A 22,764-nucleotide genomic window follows, 5' to 3' on the forward strand; every position below is an offset into this window, starting at 1 on the left:
TGCCTGGTAACAGGACTGCAGGAACAGGCATGTGTAATGACTAAGAGTATGATGTTTGCTCTTCTTCTGCTCATCCTTTCCCTTCTGTCCTTCCTTAATAATTCAATGAAGAGCAAGGTGGTGGCAGCAATGGGGTAAGGCAGGTATAAAGTCACGGTGATGTCAGATTCCAAGAGGTAATGAGGTTGTTCACACTGGGGGGAATAGGGGTCATTTGGTGTGAGGAGCCAGAGTTTTGTTTTGTTTTGTTTTTAACTTTAAATAAAAAATGTTTATTTCTATGTTTCTTCCATGAGTGAACAAGAGAAAGAAACAGAAACAGCACCCCTAAGAGGGTCTTGATGCTGCAGTTCTCCTGGACTCAGTTAGCCTTGAATCATAGGCATGTGTGTGTCTGGAATTCCCAGGGAGATCTCTGTATGCAAACCTGGAACCTCCCCTTGTGGATTAGCTTCACATAACATCATGTTATACTGCTTGAGGAGCCAGAGTTCTGATGGGGCAGAGGGGCGGGCAGGGAGTCCCCATAGAGGGGAAGCATGGCTAGAGTGCTAGAGACAGAGATGGTGAGTATGAACCCATGGAAGGGTACCTTGGTGTAGAACCTTGGGGCATGAGCTGAGTGAAGAAGGTATCTATAAGCAGGCATTGTATGGGGTGAGGGTTTGTACTGTAAATGGATTGGAAAGGATCCCACAATTGAGGGATCTGGTATGGGATGTCATCACCCAAGCAGAGTGAAAAGAACATTCACTCACGGAGGCAGCAGGGTGTAGGGTGTGGAAAGCATCCCCATGGGTGTGGGCCAGCAACAGAAAAGAGAGATTGGTTGCACGTGGTGATTCTATTAACGGTAATGGGGGCCACATCTCCCACTGTGGAAAAAGGGAGATGCCAATAGAGAAAGGGGGGAAATAGAATGAGATAAGTAGAGTTTTATATTTACATAGCTTAAAGTACCTACAAAATACTAAATTTTGGGCCAGCAGATGGCATGTAGGTTGAGGTGACTAGATCTTACAAGGTTGACTTTGCAGTTTGAGCCCAGACTCAGTGGCTTAAAAATGATGCCAGGCAGGTGGGTATGCATGCCTGAAATCCCAGGAGGAGAATGGAAGTAAAGGGATTGCAGCATAACCATCTCCCCTAGGGGTGATTTCTCACTTTCCCTCTCTTCATGTCTCTCTCCAGTGAGAACACCTGATCTATAGGAAAAAAATAAACAAAAAACAAACTCCAAAAACCAAAAAAACTAAATTTCACAGGAAAGAGTCACTTTACATTGGAGAAACTTGGTAGAACCCTCTTAACCAAACAATCAAAATGGACATCGTCCATAACATGATACATCAAAATTACACACCACCTGATGGTCTGCAATGAGAATACAGCATCACTTTGTGATATTCTTAAATCTAGTTGTGAGAATACACCAGACGAGCCCAATGGAAGAATGATTTACAAAGTAACTGGGCTGTAACCTTCAAAAATGTCAAAGTCATGAAAGTTGGAGGAAAAATTGAGGAACTCGTCAAGATCAGAGAAGATGAAGGAAACATGACCAAATGCAACAGAATTGAACCCTTTTGCTGTAAAAGTCTTTATTGGGATAACTGGTGGCTGGTGATCTCTGGCTCCCCGTGACTTATAGATGTGTTGCCCTGGTCTCTGCCTTCATGTTCACATGGCCTTCTCCCTGTGCATATCTCTACCTCTTTGTCCAAATTCCCTCTTTTCATAAGAACAGATTAGAGCCCACCCTAATGATCTCATTCTAACTAGGTCACATTTGTAAAGACATATTTCCATATAAGGTCACATTTACTATTGCTGGGGGATACAACATCAACATCTGGTTTTTTTAGGGGGTGGGGCAGGAGGACCCAATCCAAGCTATAATTGTTCTTTAATTTTGAAAATCCACTGGATTACTACTAATAATAATGGCTGATGTTTTCAGAATACTAGGTAGGGAAGGTGACAAGTCATGGTGATGTCAGAACCCAAAGGGATTATATTATGTGTGTCCACATTCAGTGGTTGAGGGGATGAAAGGCCACCTGGTGTGGGGATCCAGAGTTTCAGTGGGGCAGAGAAGTGAGGGGGTAATCCCTGTAGAGGATCAGCATGGCCCAGAGTTTTGGGGCTTATGATTGCTCTAAGGTCTTAAGACTTGTGAACTCATTTAAGCTTCTCAAGGGTATGGGTACCATGATTGTCTATACTACAGATGATGAAACTGGGGCACAGAGAAAAAGGAACTTGCCTGAGTTCTCGTGATAAGCAGGTAGAGAAAGCAAGATTGAAAACCAGTTATGGAACCCTCCTGCTTAATCACTGAATCATAGTTGGGAAAGGACATAAAGAAAAAAGGAATAGAAAAAGGGAGGAGGGAACAGGGTAATGGATAAGATGGTCAAGAAATATGTCTACCTAGAAAAGATGAGAGGAAGACAAATGGGGAACATAGGAAAGAGCAGAAGGGAAGATGTAGGAAAGTAATGGGAAATAAAGAAAGAAGGTGCGCCAAGGGTAAAAATAGGGGTGCAATAGGGATGGCAGCAGATCAAGACACACAGGCTCAGTCAATCCACCAGTCAGGCAGCAAGCATTTATTGAACACTTGTATTTACAGAGCTTCACTTGACTCTGGAGAGAGAAACCATGATTTAGGCCAAAGTTCTTAATTCTGCAGAGCTAGCCCTCTGGTTGGGGGTGTGATAATTAATGGCTCTTGTCTCGACCACCATGTTCATTTTGGCCTGGATGTTGGACATAATGTCTCTAATGGTGAGACTCATGCTCCTGCTCCAGGGTTTTCTGAAAGATCCGCAGGATAGATTTCACCACCTTTAGCTCCTGGGGCTCCTTATTCTGAATGCTGCCATCAAAGACATGCTCCAGGTGGTAACTGATCTGGTTAATACAGTCAAGGTAACTTGGTGCTGTGAAAGGTGTAGCTGAAAGGAGCAGAGAACAGGAAGATGAGAAAGATATTCAGGCCGTAGTGTACCAGCAGGCCCATGCTGCCCTGGGCAGAACTCATCTTCATGAAGGAGAATATGATGGTGGACTCTGTAGGAAGAACAGGAGGTGCAATCACTTGGGCATGTCCATTCCAGCAGTAAAGCCTGGAAAAAAAGCAGGGTTAGAAATCACCATTGTTCTTTGTAGGTATCACTGTACACTGGACAAGATTCAAAGACTTGTAAGTCTCTACCTGATTCATACATGACTCAGGAGAGAGAAATTCATGCATTGAGAATATCTAGATTTGATCCCTTCTCAACCACCAACTGTGGAGCTCCTGTGGTCTACATTTACTGCATAAATATTAATTCCTATGCCCAGTGCTATAAATACTAAACACATGTGACAGAAACTGGCCAAGGAGTTGACTTTTCAGCATAGATCATAATACCTGCCAATACACAGACCTGATCTCTGTCCATCTCTCAAATAACATTTAGTTCCATCCAGCAATGAGTCTTCTTCCTATTTCTTTTTTTTTTCTTTTTTCTTTTTTTTAGAGGTTTTTGCTATAGGGTGCATGCACTCGCCAGACAGAGAGAGACAGAGAGACAGAAAGCGAGAAATCACCCCCCAGGGAGGATGGCCACACCACAATCCCTTCTCCTCCATTCTCCTCTCAGGATCTTGGGCACGCACGCACACATGCCCGGTGTGAGTTTTAAGCCACCGGGTCTGGGACATGAACTGCGGTCGACTACATGGGAGTCCAGCGACACAGCCATTATGCTAACTGCTGGTCCCCTTCCTATTTCTTAAATAGGCCAAGCTCATTCCTACCCCAGGGATTTTGCAATTGCTTTCCCTTTGTATGAAATTCTGTTCCCCCAGACTTCCTCATGGCCATCCCTTCTCAGCATTCAGCCAGAAGTCAAAGGTTTTTTCCTGAGGATGCCTCCCAGACACCATTCATTTTCCCATGGAGACCTTCACTAACTTTCTGCACATACCATGTTTTGTTGTCTTTATGTCTCTTAGCACTCTCCATAGCTATCCTGTTGACTCATTTGTTTACCCATTGACCTCATGTCTTCACCCAGGAGGATGCAAATTCCATGAGAACAAGAGCCTTGTCTGACTTGTTTGAAAGCCAAGGGATGGTACCTGACATGACAATATGATAGGCATCTAGTAAGTGTTTATGGAATAAATAAATGAATGAACACCATGGTGAATAAAAGGGTGTGGTCCCCAACCCACAGCGCTACACACCAAGGAAAGAGACTCAAAAAATAAGCATCAATATCCCTGAGCTCAACCTGAGAGAAGTCAGTGAGTAGGGAGGGGTAAGAGACAGGAAACTTCCCATAGGTTGAGGCATGGAGACAGACTTCCCTGAAGTCCTCTTCTGAAGGATCATTTTGAGAATGTAGGAAGGGGAGTTAGCCAGTGAGGGGGGAAATGTGGCTAGAGGTGGGTCTTTCTTAAAAGAACAAATAACATGTATTAAGGTAGTATCTCAAGGGTTCAAGTATGGGATGGATCCATAGTGTGGGGTGGCACCTGATGGTTGAATCTTCTATTCTTGGAGGATATGACTGGAAAAGCTTTGTGCACAAGATACAAGGCCAAACAGGATTAGGGTACTGCTAGGGGCTGAATTCTGTCCCTTTTGGCCCCCACCCCCGAAATTCATATGTTGAAGTCCTAATATCAAGTACCTCAGGGGACCAGCAGTTAGCATAACGGCTATGTTGCTGGACTCCCATGTAGTCGGCTGCGGTTCAAGTCCTGGACCCGGTGACTTAAACTCACGCTTGGTGTGTGTGTGTGCATGTGTGCCCAAGATCCCGAGAGGAGAATGGAGGAGAAGTGACTGCGGTGTGGCCATCCCCTCTGGGGAGTGATGTCTTGCTTTCTGTCTCTCTTGTCTCTCTCTGTCTTTCTGGCAAGCACACGTGCCCTATAGCAAAAACCTCTGCAAAAAAGAAAAAAAATACATCAAGTACCTCAGAGTGTGACCTTATTTGGAGATATGGTCTTTAAAGAGGTAATGCAGTTAAAACAAAGTCTTTAGAGTGGGCTCTAATCCATTATGACTGGTGTCCTGAGAAGAAGAGGAAATGATGACAGACACTTCCAGAGGGAAGACCATGGGAAGACGCAGGGAGAAAGTGGCCATCTACAAACCAAGGAGAGAGCACTTGGAAGAAACTAAATCTGCAGACACCTTGATCTCAAAATTCTAGCCTCTGGAACAGTAAGACAATAAATTTCTATTATTTAAGTCACCTAGTCTGTGGTATTTTGTTATGATAGCCCTAGCAAACTAATATAGGTCCTTAAGTATGAGCAGCAAATGACTTCTCTGCCTCACCCCAGGCAAGGATTCAGCAAAATTGTCTGGGAAACAGCCTGGTTCAGAAGCCCAGAATGACTTTTTCTCCTCTATTTTGTGATCTATTTTTTGAGGGGAGAAGGGTGTCTGTACTTGCCAGAAAAAGAAAGCACCCTCCCCAATGGGGAAGTTCATTCTTCATTTCTCCATCCTGTTGGGACCTATGGCATGCATGCACATGCATCCAGCATGTTTTTCAAGTTGCTGGGGCCAGGATTCTAACTACATGGTTGGTTGTGTGAGATCTGGTTCCCTTAACCATTAGGCCATGGAGCTAACTCTACTTTCCAATCTTGATACAGATGGTCCCTTCACTCAATCTGCCCAACAAGGCTAGACCTAGACTAATGTAAGCAAGAGAAATGGATTTATTGTCTGGGAGCAAAGGTGTGAGAGACAATGTAAGGCTCTCATCTTCACATGAATAACACATACCCTGGTTCCCATGCTGGGGACTCAACCATCAGATCAGCAGCCACTTCCTCCAGCTGGGGAAGTACAAGAGGCTGAGAGAAGAAGCAGGGCCTCAATAGGAAAGCTCTCTACAAACTAAGTTTTTACCATCTGTTATGATGCCAAAAATGCCAACATCTTTACAGAGAAAGAGACTGAGACTTGGGGGGGAGCAGTATCTTACCATGATCACACATAGTAAGAGGTGAGATTTTTAAAATTAATTTTAAAATTTTATTTACTTCTCCTGTGAGAGAAAGAGACCAGCACTCCCAATAGAGTCTTCACACTGCAATTCACCCTCACTCTTAGCCAACCTGGATTATGAACATGTAGATGCACAATGTGCACAGCGAGATCCTTGACACAAACCTAGGACCTTCCTATCTGGGTCTAGTTGTGTTACTTCTCTGCCACCACCTCACCCCAATGTCTCTCTCAACTGGGAGATTGTACACTGAAGCATGCAGTACTCACATATATGTGAGGATATCTCAGGGCTGGATACAGGGAAGAAAGGACAAGAAGGAAACTTACAAGGGACCCTCAGTTGTCATGCTGTGGTGTGGGTGATCTTGATTTCCATAGCTTGAGAGCCTTCAACATCCTCCACCATATCCTCCAGTGAATCCTTGTTAACCTCTAGGAACTTCGGGGGTTCTCTAGAATTGGAATGAGAAGACGCTCTAAATTCCAACTGATAAGATATGTCTGGAGCTCAGACCAGCCATTGGTGGACTCAGCGTTGGTTAGTAGGAGGCTTGGAAGGGATGTCCTATTTGGCCCTCATGACAATCAGGGTTAATTCTCCATGCTGCTGACTGAGCACAGGTTACTTAGCCACTGGCGACCTCATCAGTCCAATTTATTATAAGTGAAGCATGATTATTAGGACTTACCTCTTACAGTAGTACACAGAGTTAAAGATAAGCCATTTTCTCCACCAGGAAGTACTGATGGAACACACTATGAGCTTCATATCAAGTTTACTTATATGTTTTTATTAAAAATATCAACCAACTTTTAACATATATAGATAGTATCACTGTTCTCATCTTTCAGGAGAGAAAATTGGGGCATAGAAAGCCTCTGAGTCAGTCAGTAATAGAGTTGGGATTATTCAAATTCAAGGTGAAGACTCTCAGTTAAATCCAACCATAGGTTGTCCAGATGCTTCTGTTTCTACCCAATACTTCTGGAACTTTCCACATAGCCCTTTTTGGTTTCTAAGCATCTGATTTCACCAGAGCCAGGAGTCTCCATAGAGTCAGAGCACAAAGCTGCACAGCCACTTTTCTTAAAGGATGTTCTGCAGAATACAACTCTCTGAAAAAGCTCTGTGCTAAGAGGTCATGTAAATGTAGGGGAAAATATTTACTCAACCTCCTTTGAAGCTGTAAAAAGCACATTAGTTCATTAAAGGATCTGATGAATCCTGCAGTCAAAAAACCTGTTTAACTGCAACTCATTGTTTTCCAACCTGGCACTCCCAATCTAGAGTGGGATGGGGAGGTCATTTGTCATTCATCCACAGCCCTATGTTAAGGGTTGAGTAGTGTCCTCTCTCACCCCAAAAATTCTATGTTGAAATCCTAATACCCAGCATCTCCAAATGTGACTGTACTTGCAGAAAAAAATGTTCAAAGAGGCAATTAATTCAAGAAGTGTCTAGAGGTTTGGCCCTAATTCCATATGACTACTGTCCTTAGGAAAGGGGAAATTTGGATATAAGGTCATGCAGAAAGGGAAGACAATGTGAAAAGACACAGAGAGAAAATACCCATCTACAAGCCAAGGAGAGCAGACTGGAAGAGATCCTTCCTTCACAGCCCTCAGAAGGACCCAACCCTGTTGACACCTTGATTTGAACTTCTGGCTTCCAGAACCATGAGACGATCCATTTCTGTCACTTCAGAATCTGGGGTTCTTTGTTAGAACAGCCCTTCACATTAATATACACTACTTCATTCTTCTTCAGAAAACTCTTCACTCCCTGACACTGCTCAGTGTCTGTGTCCACTACTGAGACATGCTCAAATGATGAGAAACTATTTTCTTTCATCCCTGCAACCCTCAATGCCTGGCACTGAGAAAGTTCTCCAGTAGTTTTTCACTGAATGAAGGTGGGGTCAGAGGGACTACTATGGCCTCCCACCTACCTGACCACATTCCTCATCTCTCTGAGGATATTCTCCTTGTTTCTCCTGATGTTGTTCTTGGACACCTCCAGGAGCTGTGTCACCAGGTCTAGAGTATAGCTGTCAACGAGTTTGAAGGTGCTGTATCTGTCATTCCACATCTGAATTTCATCTGACGTATAATCAGACCAAGAAAGAAAATACATCATGAGTCTGGACAATTAATTCTACCAAATTCGTCCATTTATCCCAGGTGTTGGCAAATATAACCATGAATCAAACCTACCTGGCTCTGTAAAGTTTTTCTGTTTTTTAAAGTGTGTATTTATTATTTTTTTTCCACAAGAGAGACAGAAACATAAATAGTTCCAACAGAGTCCCCAGGCCATGATCCAGCCCCAGGGCCAGGTGGCTCAGATCATGGACAAACACACATATACCTGTACACTCAAAGGGGTTCTGGGATGTGAACTCAGGACTCTCCCATGTGGGTCCAGCTGCATCAGCACCTGGCCCCTACAGATTAAGGTTTAACTTTATAAAGCTTCATTAAACCATGAATGTATCTATATTTTTACTATCTACATCCCCTATCTACACAAAGCTCCACATGAGGAATTTTTCTTCTATTCTGGTCTGCGTGGCACGAAACAACGGCTGAAGCAGAGCCAGTGAACAACAAATGTTTGTTACATAAAGGACGAAGACAGGTGTACATAGTCTCTTAATGGGAATCTCACCCTGGGAGCATGTGGACAAGGTAAGAGGTCCTTGAAGTCCAGTGCAGGCAGTGGTGGGATCAGGCCCTGGCGAGCCACTGCTATCAATTGAATGTGCCCTAAGTTTGTGTGTTGGAAACACTTCCCAGTGCAACAGTGTTGGGAGGTGGGACCTTTGTGAGGTGATTAGGTCATGAGGGCTCTGCCTTCCTGCATGGATTAATGATGTTATTGCAGGAACAGGTTAGTTAACTTGGGAGTGGGCTCCTTATAAAAGGATGAGTTCAGCCCCCTTAACCCTTTCTCTCTCTCACACTTCTGCCTTCAACAGTGAGATGACACAGCAAGAAGGTCCTTGCCAGATGCAGGCCCCTCAACCTTGAACTTCCCAGACCCTAAAAGTATAAGAAGTAAGTTCCATTCTTAGAAATTACCCAGTCTCAGGCACTATGTTACAACAGCACAAAATGGACTAAGATAATCACTCAACCTGGATGCTAGGCCTTCCAAGCAACTGTTCACCTGATACTGGATGAAGGATATGTGATGCCCAGCTAGAGGAGTCAGATATCCAAGCAGGGAAAGAACACTCCAAAAAAGGGAGGCAACACACAGAAACACCCAAGACTAGTACAGAGAGCATAGCACCCTCCAGGAGGTCTACAGGTGGACAGGGTGATGGCTCCTTACCCACCTGCTCTGGACCATCAGACACTAGAGGACAGACAAGATGTGCCTTGGGTAGAACACAACCCCATCCAGCCTGGCCCCTGCCCTACACCTACCTCCACAGGTGTCTGTGTTGAACAGGGGAAAATGCATCACGACAGGACCGGTTTCCCCTTTCAGGATGTAGCAGTCAGCCGGGGCTTTGGACCACGCCTCCAACTTAGCCTCTTCTACTGGGGGGAAGGGAATTTTGTTCTGGTGGCAATAGTCAGCAGCAGCCCTGATGGTCTAAGGAGGAAAATAGAACCCTATCAGAGATGCTTGCCTTCCTCCACTCTCACATGGAAGAAATAAATGAATAAACAAACAAGCAAAAAAAAAAAAAAAAAAGCAAAGCATACTCTTCCCTGCTCCTCCATGGAAGAAATAAATATACTATAAAAAATATTTAAGAGGGTTAGCCAGTGGTGTGTTGATTAAGGCAGCTGGATCCCACATGGCCAACTGTACAGTTCAAGTCCTGGTCCCAGTGGCTTGAGAAACACGTGTGTGTGTGTGTGTGTGTGTGTGTGTGTACCCAAAAAGGAAGGAGAAATGGTGAAGAGGGACTACAGTATGACCATTCCCCATGGGGATGCTTTCTCATTTTCTTTCTCTCTCTGTGTCTCTCTCCAGTGAGCACACAGGCTCTCTGGCCAAATTAAAATAAAAACCAAAAACTTGGGGACCAGCAGATGGCATAATTGTTATGTTGCTGGACTTATACATGGTCAGCCACGGTTCAAGTTCTGAACCCAGTAGCTTGAACATCATGCCGAGCATGTGTACATTCATGCCCAAGATCCTAGGAGAAGAAAGGAGGAGAAGGGATTGTGAGGTGGTCATCCCCCCTGTGGGGTGATTTCTTATTTTCCCTCTTATTGTCTCTGTCTTTTTTTGTTGAGTATAAAAACCTCTCTTAAAAAAACTGAAAAATAAGAAAATATACTTTATGAAAAAAATTATGCCTGGATTTCACTTTGCGCTAAAATAATTGCATTTTTTTCACAAACCTTGTAATGTCTCCTATATATGAATACTATTATAAATCAGCATGCATCATATAACAGTTGTATACTGGGTCATCAGGAAAGTCAAGATGCATTTTTTGCACAGAAAAAAAGTCTCATAACTTTCCCGCTGACCTAATATTACATTCGTGCATTTATTTTTAAAGAAAATACTTATAAACTCATACTGAGTGGAAGACAGTGCTAAGTACTCTACAAGTATTGGCAAGTATTAATTCATGTAACAAATCCTAGGAGGAGCTGACATCAGCTCCATTTTACAGTTGAGGAAAGCAACATGCACTGACAGTAAATAAGTTGCATCAGTTGTGCAGCTGGTAAGTGGCAGAGTGTGGGTATGAAGCCAGGTAAAACTGGTTCAAAGCAACTGAGAAAAATAGCTCCTGTGTCCTGAAGGTGTGGTATGTGCTGAGTACAAATACACATGCATCTCCTCATGGAGCAAACATTTAGCACCACCCCATGCCAGACTCCAACAAACTGAAATGAGAAGAAAGAAACCACCTCAGGGCTGCAGAGAACATGCTTGGGCAAGGAAGCATGCAGGTGAATGTTTAACCTATCACGAGACAGATATGGATGGCGGGTGGGACCCAGAAGGTGGCAAAATCTGCCAGGAAGAGGGCTCAGGAAGGTCTGGGCTGGTTTTAGATGACAAGGCTGTTGGATGTTGTCAGAGGTGAGTGCTTTGGGACTAAGGGATAAGCTGGTTTGGCTCCTGTACCACCCACTCCCACGTATCACCCACTCCTCAGTCAGCACCTGCCTCCACCACCCACTACCCAGTATCACCCACTCCTCAGTCAGCACCTGCCCCCACCACCCACTCCCCAGTATCGCCCACTCCTCAGTCAGCACCTGCCCCCATCACCCACTCCCCAGCTCCAGTCCTCAGTTTCTTCCTGCACTTAGCTCCACCTAAATTCCATCTCTTGCCTTCTGCATTACCTCAAAAGGATCCCCGGCACTAAAGTCAAAGGAGAGGATGAGGTGGACCTCCCGCATCGGGGGCAGGACCAGTGGGTAGGGAGTGTTGATGGCAACCCCAGCATCGACCAGGTGGAGGAGTTCCCGACTGTGCATCGCCTCATCTCTGATGCCACCTGTGGCACCGGGCAGAGAGAAATTGGATCAGCCAACTTTCAGAGCCTGAAAGCGAGACCTGCGAACACGGCTGGAGAGAAGGGAAAGTGAAAGAAGGATCTGCCTATCTGCCAGTCAAGGAGAGAGGCCTTGGTGAAACCAGCCCTGCACCCGGACATCTTGACCCTGCACTTCTGAGCTCCGGAATTTTTGTTTGTTTGTTTGTTTTTTTAAAGAGGTTTTTGCTATACGTCGCATGTGCGAAAGACAGAGAGGTTTGTTAAGCGAGAAATCATCCCCCAGGGGGGATGGCCACGCCACAATCCCTTCTCCTCCATTCTCCTCCCAGGATCTTGGGCATGCACTCACACATGCCCGACATAAGTTTAAACCGCCAGGTCCGGGACTCAAACGGCGGTCAACTACGTGGGAGTCCAGCGAGATAGCCGTTACACCAACTGCTGGTCCCCAGAATTGGGTTTTTCGCAACACCTTGACTCGCTAATGAAGTGATATATTTTTCACTACAAAAAGCAAGGACAGAAGACCTCCTCTCAGACCCCGGGGCACTCTGCCACCCCACCCTCCGCAGCTCTGGTGAAGAGATGTGCCTGAGTGTTTCGTGTCTCTCCATCATCCACCATCCCTCACGGCCCACCAGTGGCCAGATCAGGGAAATGGGAACAGGAGCTGTCTCACCATGTTCGTACAGAAAGTTGTGAATGGTCCCCCATTCCCACTTCCAAAAGCATACTCCGGTTTTATTCAGAAAGTCCAAAAAGTCCTTGAGCGACTCTGGAGGAAGAAACCGAGAGGGCCAAGGTGAGTGTTATGGTATTAAACTCCCCAGTCACATGTTGAAACCCTCACCCTCTAAGTGGCACATGTGCTTGGAGCAAATTTCAAGTCACTAGGTTTGGGACTCAGATCTCACTATCTGCCATTTGGGATCCAGCCACCTTAACCTCCACACTATCTGCTGGCCCAGGATGGGCCTGTTTGGGCTGGCTCACCGGTCTTTCTGTGGCTCTTCCACTAGCCTGTGTGTCCTCCAGGACAGGCACCTGGTGTGTCATTTCCCCTCTGAACACCTCAGACCTATGCCATGCCCACAACTTGTAGAAAAATAGATGCAGGGTGGGACATCTGGTCAACCCCTATGGACTGGCTGCAGAGGTGGGGAGGAAAGAGCAGGGAGAAGGTGGACAGAACTGGCACTCACCCTTGATTGTGCTCCTGATGCGGGGCATGGGAAGCCCTCCTTGCCCTGTGAAGCTACACACCAGGGACTCCAGGAGCCGCCCCTGCTCTTCCCAGGACATCTGGCTCCAGTTCTGAACCATCTTGGCCAGCCAGGCGTGTTCAGGCTCGCTGTCTTGATCTACCCCAAGAAACCCAGGTGGCCATACACCTCAGAATGTGTCCATGTCACATGCCCAAAGCCAGCCACAGCCTGCTCTGTCACAGCAGCCATGACACCTCAGCAGCTCCTCCTACAGCTGACTGCCCTTCTCCCGATCTCCCGCCCCTTCCCCTGCCTGTGGTGACCTGGCACAGCTGGCCTCCTTTCCACCTACTCTACAGCCTCTTCTTTTCCACCTCCTTAGGCTGTTCCTCATCCCCAGTCCTCCCTTACACAGTGATATTTACCAGGGTTGGATCCTTAGATAGCTCCTCCTCTACTTTTATCTACAGCCACTCAGTTCTGTCTCACACTCAGGATATAATTCTCGTATTTTATTGAGCACTCGCTGTGTGCCAGGCCCGTGTCTGGCCATTTTACATGAATCTCATCCTTTTTTACCCCACTGCTGTGGGGAGGCACTGAGAGTTGTCCCCATTACACAGATGAGGACTATGGAGGCACAGAGAGGCTGAGTCTCTTGGCCAAGGTCACACAGCTGGAAAGTGCTGGGGCTGGGATACAAACCTATGCTCTTCCCCCTGCTCTATCCTTTAAGGATATCCCATAACAACCAGAAACCTGTGAGCTTAATCCTGTCCCAAATAGTTCACTTACACCATGTCCTAAAAGAAATATTAATTTACTAGCAGCACATAAAAATAGGAAGATTTCTCTTGAAATGTGAATTTTCTGGCTTTTAACCATTGCAGGACAGTCATATACCCTGGAGCCAGAGTGCTGCACTGGAATGCTGGCACTGCCATTTATAAACGGTGTGGCCTTAAGCAGGTTACTCAATATCTCTACCTCTGTTTCATCACCTGAACAATAGGGATATTAGGAGTGGCTGTCTCACAGGGTTGTGAGAACTACATGCAATAATAAGGGGATGGCATGCAGCCCGAGCCTGGCACAATGGCGACATACACACTCATGGGCATCACTGCTGTCTGGAAACAAAGGTCCCTCCTTCCAGAATGGCAGCAGGTGCTGGAGTTGACTGACCACTCACTCCCATTACTTTTCCTGGGTCCCTTCCACTCCCCAAGGCCTCAGCCCCAGCCTGCCCCATTTAGTTTACTGATTACACATTCCCCTCCTGGCACTGATGCCTTCCCTGTGAGAGCAGTGTGAGTTGAAGGAGGAAGGAAAGCTGAGCCTGTTCCCTGCCACTCCACCTACCTGGTCTCAGCTCTCAGTCTCCCCCTGCCCACCTCCTCTGGCCCTCTGTCATCCCACACAGTCTGAGAGCCAATCCCCGTGCACAGACCTGGCCTTTCCACCTGCAGTGCCTGCTGCAGGGTCTGCAGCCTCCTCTGGGTGCTGTTGCTGCTCTGATCCTGTAAGTAAGCCGTCACCAGTTCCAGCAGAGCTTCGTCCACGCCTGTGCCTGCTCAGAGACAAGAATGCTCACCCACAAGTGCAGGTGTATATTATCGCCTTGCCCCCAAGTGCCCCCTGCGACCTGCACCCCAGCTGCTACATGTGTGGCTGATAAAGGCTCCCACCCCTATCTGGGAAGCACCCAAGAGTGGGTGTTCCTCCTCGGCCCAAACAACAGACAATGACTGATGCATGTAGGAAAATGGAGCCTGCTGCCGTGGCTCCAGGCAGGACAGAGGCCCAGGGCATGACTTATGCTCCAGAGCCTCCCTCAGGATCAGACTTCTGCAATCTCACCCCTGCTTGGCTCCTTCCTCAACTACTTTCTTCCCTTCCAGTTTGATTCTGGGGAACCCAACCTGAGACGTCAGCACCCTCCCCGTCCCTAGCCTAGAGCCATCATGAAATCTAAGCAGCTTCACGTGAGTTCATCCATCAGCCCAGGTCTAGGCAGATGGGCTTCCTGCAGGGAGGTCTATCTCAACATGAGCCACATTCAAGATCCTGTCCTGACATTGCCTTGTTAATTGTGTAACCTCAAACATGTTTACGTCAGCGCCCAGGTTCTCAGGTTCTCACCCTGTCAGCAAGCTTCTTGGGGCCCACATGCACAGCAGCCCTATTCACAATAACCAATGGGAGAAGCAGCACTAGGGCACACCCACAGACAAAGGGAGAGACAAAGCACTGTCTACGCACAATGGGCTACTACTCTGCTAGGAAGACAAGTGACATTTTGACACACGCTATGACATGGATGGATCTTGAAAACATTACGTCAAGTGAAATCGGTCAGACTCAGAAGGACCAACACTGTATGATTCCATTTGTATGATGCCTGAGTTCATGCAGGCTGCAATAACAAAATACCACGGACTGGATGGATGGCTTATGAATAACAGGAATGTATTCCTTACAGTTCTGGAGGGCAGGAAGTCCAAGGTCAAAGTGTCGGCAGATTTGGTGTCTGGTAAGGGCTGTTCTTCAGTGCATGGTGACTTTTCTTGCTATGACTTCACATGGCAGAAGGGACTAGATAGCTCTCTGAATGGCTGGTGCTAAGTAACTGACATACAACTAACATATACAAACATAATATATAAAAACTATACATTATAGTTATACATAACCATACATGTAATATTTTATATACATACAAGTATATAATTATTCACACATGTATGTATTTGTATAACTATATTATATATATCATAGTTATATATAACCATATATAATTTATGTGTGTGTATTTGTATAACTTTTTTAAAAAGAATTATTTAATGTTATTTATTCATTCATTTATTTTTAGTTTGACAGAGAGAGACACACACAGAGAGCAAGAGAGAGGAAGAGAGAAAGCAAACCACCAGGTCTGGGACTCAAACTGTGGTCAGCCATAACCAGCACCTTAACCACTATGCCACCTGCTAGCCCCCTGTATGTGTATAACTTTTAAAACTTAGTGAAAGTTGAAGAAAGGCACATTTGGAATTTCAGGTTATTTTTGCCAAACTGCAAATGCTGCCTATACTGGACTCTTTTATCCACTCACTCATTAAACAGTTATTGTGTCTCCACTGTGGACCATGAACTGTCCTGGGTACTAGTTTCAGAAACAAAAAAAAAAGGGGCCAGGAGGTAGCTTATTGGATAAGGCAATTGGATCCCATTTGACCGACTGTGCATTCAAACCTGGTGGCTTGAAAACACACCCGGTACATGTGCATGTGTGCCCATACTACCAAAAGGAGAACAGCAGAGAAGGGATTACAGTGTGGCTATTCCCCCAGGAGGGGATTTCTCACTATCTCAGCCTTTAGGAAAGGCTTTTCCTATATTTCTTTGTCTTTCTCCAATGAGTACACATGCCCTATAGCAAAAGAGCAGATTGAGGGGCAGAAGGAAAATAGTGGGGAGTGCTATGGACTGAATGCATGAGTGCCCATCAAATTCATATATTGAAATCTTAACCTCCAATTGGTTGGTATTGGGAAGTGGGGCCTTTGTGGTGGTGATTGGGCTAGGAGGTGGGGCCCCAATGAATTGGATTAGTGCCCTTATTCTGGGACTCCAGAGATGGCTCCTGCCTTATTTGCACCATATGAGGACACAAGAAGTTGGTACTCTACAACTCAGAAGAGGGTCTCCCCAGAACTTGATCTTGGCCTTCTCTAGCTTCCAGAAATGAGAAATAAATTTCTGCTGTTTATAAGTCATTCAACCCATGGTACTTTGTCTGGCAACCTTAATGACTAAGACAGCGATAAACCTGTAAAGCAGATGCAGTCCTGGAGTAAAGACCTACCTTCACTCTATACTGACTGATGACCTGAGGCAACAATGTGCTCTCTGTTCACCAAGCTTATTTCTTCTTATGTACACAATGATACCTCATTTGCCAGCCTCTCCTGTAGTCAGGTTGGACCATGTGACTGATCCTGGCCAATAAAATGTGAGCAGAAGTGGTACATTGCTACTTCCAGGCCTAGTCACAAGAGGCCCTTCATGGCTCTCCAGTGCTGTCATGGGACAAATAAGGAGACCTTGTGTTGAGATAAGGAGCAACAAGATACAAGCAGCTTGGATCCCTGAGTCCCCATGTGGAGGAGAGCTGACCTAGAGGAACACCCAACCATACTGCATTTCATGTGAACAAAATATAAGCTGTATGTATCTTAGGTTGTAGCTATTTGGGGGTTTGGTGTACAGCACAGTCTCTTAGCCCTGACTAATGCAGTCTAAACCTCTCTATTCAGTATCTGTTTTATGTTTAGTTTTTGTTCTCCTTTAGAATTTCTCCATAGATAAGTCTCTTTCTTTTGTGACTCATAACCCATAGAATTTTAGGAAATGTTTTTCTTCTCAATTTGCTAAATGCCTCAGGATCTTCCTACTTTCTGCCTCTGATATCACCTAGGGTATGTTTGGTGACTGTGCACATGGGTGCTAGAGCCCATGTGTGGGTTTGGACTGCAATTCTGCCACCTCTTGCCTACGTGGCCTTAGACACCTCACTTAGCCCCTGTGCCCCTTGATTCCAAACTGGACAGTAAGATAATAATAGATCTTATTCATAACGTGAGGATGAATACCAAGTAAATCATTATATATACGTTCTCAGGACAATGGCTGGCTTTAAGCATGCTCTCAATCCATATTATTATTGGTGATTCATATCAATGTAGGGTACTTACCTTCTTTGGATAGATAGTTCATTTTCAATTTTTCTTTCAAGCTTAGAAACTGGGCTGCAAGACAGCAGAAGAAGAGGGAATGTATTTCGGTACAATCAAGTTATTCATTACAGTGTTGAATATTTTTATAGCAAATACAAGTTACCTCCAGGGATAGCTCTTTAATAGAAATGGCAATGATAGGCTGAAGCCTGTTGATACTGGCTCTTCTCCAACTTTGTGTTCAGAGACCTCGCAATGATAGCTGAACACTGGCCATGTTGAGAATATTTACACCACAGGAATTGGCAAACACTACAAATTGGGACATTTTCTTTCCCCCATAGAGAACAAACTTAGCAACCCCCTAGAGAAATAAAACTCTGACCTGTTCCACAACTTCAGTTAGCCATTGGAAGGTTAGAGATATGAGGGGATATGAACTTCAAAAAGTTATTTTTATTTTTAATTTGTTAATTAATTTATTTTAAAATTTATATTTTTTTGCCATAGTGTGCATGCACTTTTCAGAGAGACAGTGAGAAGGAAAGTGAAAACTCAATCCCCACAGGGGATGGCCATGCCACAATACCTTCTCCTCCTGGGATTTTGGGCATGCATGCACATGTGCCTGGCATGAGTTTCAAGTCACCAGGTCCGGGAACTGTGGCTGGGCATGTGAGAGTCCAATACCCTAACCACTATGCTATCTGCTGGTTCTGGTGCAAATTTTTTTTTGAAATTCATGTATAGTTTTTTCATAATACATATTTTCCATTAGCTTTTTGAAGACCTGACTCCTATTCATGGAAAATACATTATCAGAAAAACTACATGGATTTCATTTTTCTCAGACTCAAATAAATTTATCATTTAATTTTTCCACCAACTTTTTGAAGTCCCCTCCTATAAGATTGGAACTACTATTGTCTCCATTCCTAGAAGGAGAAATTATGTCATGGAGTTTAAGCAGCTTGCATAGGTAGCAAATGCATAAGAAGCAGAGCTGTGATGTGGGTCCAGGCAGACTTTGGAGCTGCACCAGTGCATTGCACCTCTATGGACCCCTGCATCTGTGCTCATTGACCATGGATGCCTAGCAAGTCACTTGCCCTCCTGGCAACTCAGTAGATCTCAGCAAGGTGGAAGCGATTATAACATCCACTTCTTATAGTCATTGCAAGGATTAAATGATAGAATAGATAACAGTTCTTAAAGTTTACTGATTCCTTTAATCTACCAGGCACTATTGTATGTGATTTAGGTAAACTAACTCACTGAATCTTCATAACTGCTATTACTATCACTCCCATGTTACAGATGCAGAAACTGAGGTATGGAGGGGTTAGGTAACTTTCCAGCAGTTACAAAGGTCACATGTACCAGAGTCACATTCCTCCCAAGGCAGTCTGAACTCTTGGTCACTGCACAGGCATTCTGGCTGCCCACAGTAAATATACAATAAATGGTAACAATTTTCAGAAAATTCAATCACTAGAACAATTACATCCAGGTCTCTCTTCTGCTACCTGTAGGAAAAGTACTATGGATTTCAATGGATAGGAAAGCACTCAATTGGACAACACATGCACATTCATGTTTATTGCAGCATTATTCACAATTGCTAAGACATGGAGTCAACCCAAATGTCCAAGAACAGATGAATGGATTGAAAAAAATGTGGCATATATACACTATGGAATACTACTCAGCCATAAAAACAATGAGACCATGGCATTTGATAGAAAGGGGAAGAATATGGAAGATTTAATGCTTAAGCAAGCCAGACTATGACATTCATGCTTTGTATGTCCCCACTCAATATATACCAAGTATGTGCACTTTATAGCAGAAACTGAAATACTGGAAGATATAAAAGCATGGAGATCAACTGTGGACACTAGAGACTGTGGAAGGAGGGTGGACAATGTGGGGGCAAGAGGGAGGGAATCAAGGGGGGAAAAATGGACACAGAAACAGAAAGTTAACCATTGATGCTAAGTGTATGGTAAGATCTTTGACTGGACTAACATGCAGTATAGTCATGCTTGGAAAGTCCATTTTGTATGCGGTCAAGATATACAGTAATCAAATGTAAAAACAAAACAAAACAAAACAAAACAAACAAACAATGAAAAAAGCAACAAGAAATTAAAAATAAAATAAAATACCTTGAGGTTTTGACTCTCTGTTCTCCAAACAAATACTCACCCAAAATGAACTTCTTCATGTCTTTGGTGCTAGCTAGAGCACTTCCCCACAAACCTGCCAGGAAAACAAAAATAAATCTAAATGGTTCTCTATCATGTAACTGTCACACTTGGTACTCAAAGCACCAGCCAACTGGTATAAAGTGTTACGTGAATATCCATTGGGCAGGAAGCTCATTCTTCCTTTCAGTAAATATCTATGAAGCAAGAATTGAGTACCAGACACTCTCCTAACTACTAGAATACAGCAGCAAACAAGATAGACACAATGCCTGTCCACACGATCACTATCTTCTACGGTACAGCCAGTCAGACACTGTAGAGAAGCGACCCCAAGGCCTTCCATGTTTTGGCATAGAGGCAGGAAGGACGATATTTCCCAGCCTCCCTTGTAGCTAGGGGGTGTTTAAGTTTTGGCCTGTGTAGATTGGTGGAGGAAACTTCTGGAAAGTGCTCACTCTCCTGTGAAGAAAGAGCACATTCATCCAACGCAGGAGCCTTCAGGTGATACAGAATTCAGCATGAGGGTGAACATTAACATGTTAAAGATGGAGGAGCAGAAAACCAGGATACACCTGAGTCCTCACATGCAACACTGCACTGGTACACCAGCACCATCAGTTGCCTGCCTTTGTCATTAAAATCAGTTTTTCAGCCACTGTGCTTGGTGGTGACCTTTACCCAAACACATTTGTATATGATTCAGGGAGGCATACAAACAAGTCATCAAAGACACATACAGACCCACTCATTAGGATCACTACTATCAAACATAAATGAGTGGGTCTAGCCCCATGGCCTGGTGGTTACGGAAACTGGATCCCACATGACCAATCACATGGTTTGACTCCTTGCCTTGGAGGCTTGAAAACATACCAGGCACATGTGCCTGCATGTCCAAAATTTCAATGGGGAGTAGAAATGGAGGAGAAAAGATTGTGGTATGACCACACTCCATTGAGAGGGATGTTTTCTCCTTCTCCCTCTCTCTCTATCTCTCCCTTTCTGGCAACTACTTGTGCCAGTTGAAAAAAAATTTTTTTTAATGAAAATGAATGTGGGACCAGCAGTTAGCGTAATGGCAATGTCACTGGACTCCCACATAGTCGACCGCAGTTCGCGTCCCAGACCCAGGGGCTTAAAACTCACGCTGGGAGCGTATGAGTGCATGCCCAAGAGAGGAGAATGGAGGAGAAGGGATTGCGGCATGGCCATCCCCCCTGGGAGGTGATTTTTCACTTTCTGTCTCTCTGTCTCTGTCTGGCAAGTGCACACGCCCTATAGCAAAAACCTCTCAAAAAAAAAAAAAAAAGAAAAATGAATGAATTAATGGACAACAGAAAATAAGTGTTGACAAGGCTGTGGAAAATCAGAACACTTGTGTACTGTTGTAGGGGATGTAAAATGGTATAGCCACTGTAGAAAATAACATGGTGGTTCCTCAAAAAAAAAAAGAAGTTATCAAGGTGGATGGCAGTGAGGGTTGCACAATGTTATGGATGTATGTAATATCGATAAGCTGTACACTGGGCGGTGGTATGTACTGCTAAGACGCTGTGCTCTGAAGGCTGGGACCACATGGGAGGCCGGGGTTCAATTCTTGGTCCAACTTAAAGGCCAGGCAACGTGGTGTGCACCTATAATCCCAGTAACTTGTACCTGAGACTAAGATGGTAAGATTACAAGCTGAGGCTGGCCTGAGCAACATAGTTAAGACTCTATCTGAGAGAGAACCAGGCATTGTGGCATATGCCCGTAATCCCAGCTGAAAGGTCAAGGCAGGAAGATTGCAACGTAGTGAAATTCTGCTTAAAAAATAATAATAAAATAAGGACCAGACCCATAGCTCAGTGGTTAAGGGAGACAGATCTGATATGGCTGATCACAGTTCAAATGCCTTGAAAAACACTAGAGAATGGTATGAGCTCAAGGATAGTTGAGTAAGTTGGAAGCTCAAAAATATGTGTTGACTACATGGACATTCACCTCTCCTTGAGCTCCACCATGTGCTGAGCACAGGGCTAAGTGGTTTTTATTAATGGACCTCACGTAACTCACATACACACTTTGAGTATCTCATCATATCACTGCCCCACTGAGGAAACTGAGGCTCCGAGAATGAAAATGACTTGCCTGAGCTGATCCAGCTCCCGGCTGCGGGGAGCTGTCTGACCCTGCAGGGTGGGATCTTCAGACTCCCAAGTGCTGAGGCCATGATGTCACAAGTAAAAGTGACACCAGCGCAAGTCACAGTCAAGGAGGGTTAAACAAGCTCTGGTTTTATGCAATATGACTGCTTTGATGATTTTGGTAGTCAGCTGGTTTTTAAATATCCTATTCTTTTTAAAAAAAATGTGCTTTGTTAGTGCCCAAACACATTCTGAATGTGCTTATTAGAAGCCACAGCCCTGGATTTGAGCCCCTCTATTAAACTGCCTCTTTTGGATCACTTGGTATCAGAACTCTGCCACATTAAGGGGATCCTTCAGAGACAGTGACAACATAGGAGGAATGCACTCTCTCCTACTGGAAGCTCCCCATGCCTACTTCCAGAAATGTAGGAGCTGGGCAGAGTTGGGCCCTCAGGAGGGAAACTCCTACCTCCCTCCACTTCCCACTCCCATTAACCCCATCTGATCCCAGTACTGACCTTTCAGAAAGGTCAGGTCTCGTTCAGACTCAGACTTAATCAGTCTTCCCTCCTTGAATTTGCTTCCAAAGTGGGTAGTAGGGACGTAGGCACCGAGTGCAGGGTAGCCAGCGTGGTGAGGGGTGAACTCAAACCAGGTCTCTGGGGAGGCAATACATGGGTGAGTACCCGGCATAGAACCTGGAACAAAGTGGGTGCTCAAGAAAAAACAAAAACAAAAACAAACCTACAGAGTGAGGAATTGCAACCAAGACTATCTGACATGGGCTATGTGGTCTTAGAAACAGTTTGGGAGCTCGGCCCCAGACATCTGAGCATCTTCATACTGCTAGCTGCAGCTTATCACCCCCACAATGTCCCCAAACTTGAGTCCTCAGTTCAGTCTTCCTCCTCCCCTTCATGGTAGCCACCACCCAACAAGAGTTCAGGAGGGCAGGGAAAGA

The 22,764-nt window shown here is 44.9% G+C and overlaps 1 protein-coding gene across 5 annotated transcripts in view; it reads right to left on the reverse strand.

Moving 5' to 3' along the window:
- Positions 1-2,581: 2,581 nt before the first annotated feature.
- PLA2G4C (phospholipase A2 group IVC) overlaps positions 2,582-22,764 on the reverse strand; it is a 32,432-nt gene continuing 12,249 nt past the window's right edge. For 3 of the 5 annotated variants that reach the window (XM_014583247.2, XM_014583244.2, XM_014583239.2), the window contains exons 7-17: positions 22,322-22,501; positions 19,673-19,726; positions 17,483-17,536; positions 14,176-14,295; positions 12,723-12,881; positions 12,200-12,295; positions 11,366-11,520; positions 9,464-9,635; positions 7,981-8,131; positions 6,359-6,483; positions 2,582-3,131 (exon numbers count right to left, since the gene is read on the reverse strand). In XM_014583247.2, coding sequence (XP_014438733.1) covers positions 6,375-6,483; positions 7,981-8,131; positions 9,464-9,635; positions 11,366-11,520; positions 12,200-12,295; positions 12,723-12,881; positions 14,176-14,295; positions 17,483-17,536; positions 19,673-19,726; positions 22,322-22,501 — 1,250 coding nt within the window. In that variant the 3' untranslated portion in view covers positions 2,582-3,131; positions 6,359-6,374. The remainder of the gene's footprint in view (positions 3,132-6,358; positions 6,484-7,980; positions 8,132-9,463; positions 9,636-11,365; positions 11,521-12,199; positions 12,296-12,722; positions 12,882-14,175; positions 14,296-17,482; positions 17,537-19,672; positions 19,727-22,321; positions 22,502-22,764) is intronic. The other 2 variants (XM_014583242.2, XM_006142189.3) reach the window with 2 other exon arrangements.

The sequence above is a fragment of the Tupaia chinensis genome, unplaced genomic scaffold, assembly GCF_000334495.1.
Source record: "Tupaia chinensis unplaced genomic scaffold, TupChi_1.0 Scaffold000067_2, whole genome shotgun sequence".
In the NCBI taxonomy this organism is placed as follows: domain Eukaryota; kingdom Metazoa; phylum Chordata; class Mammalia; order Scandentia; family Tupaiidae; genus Tupaia; species Tupaia belangeri.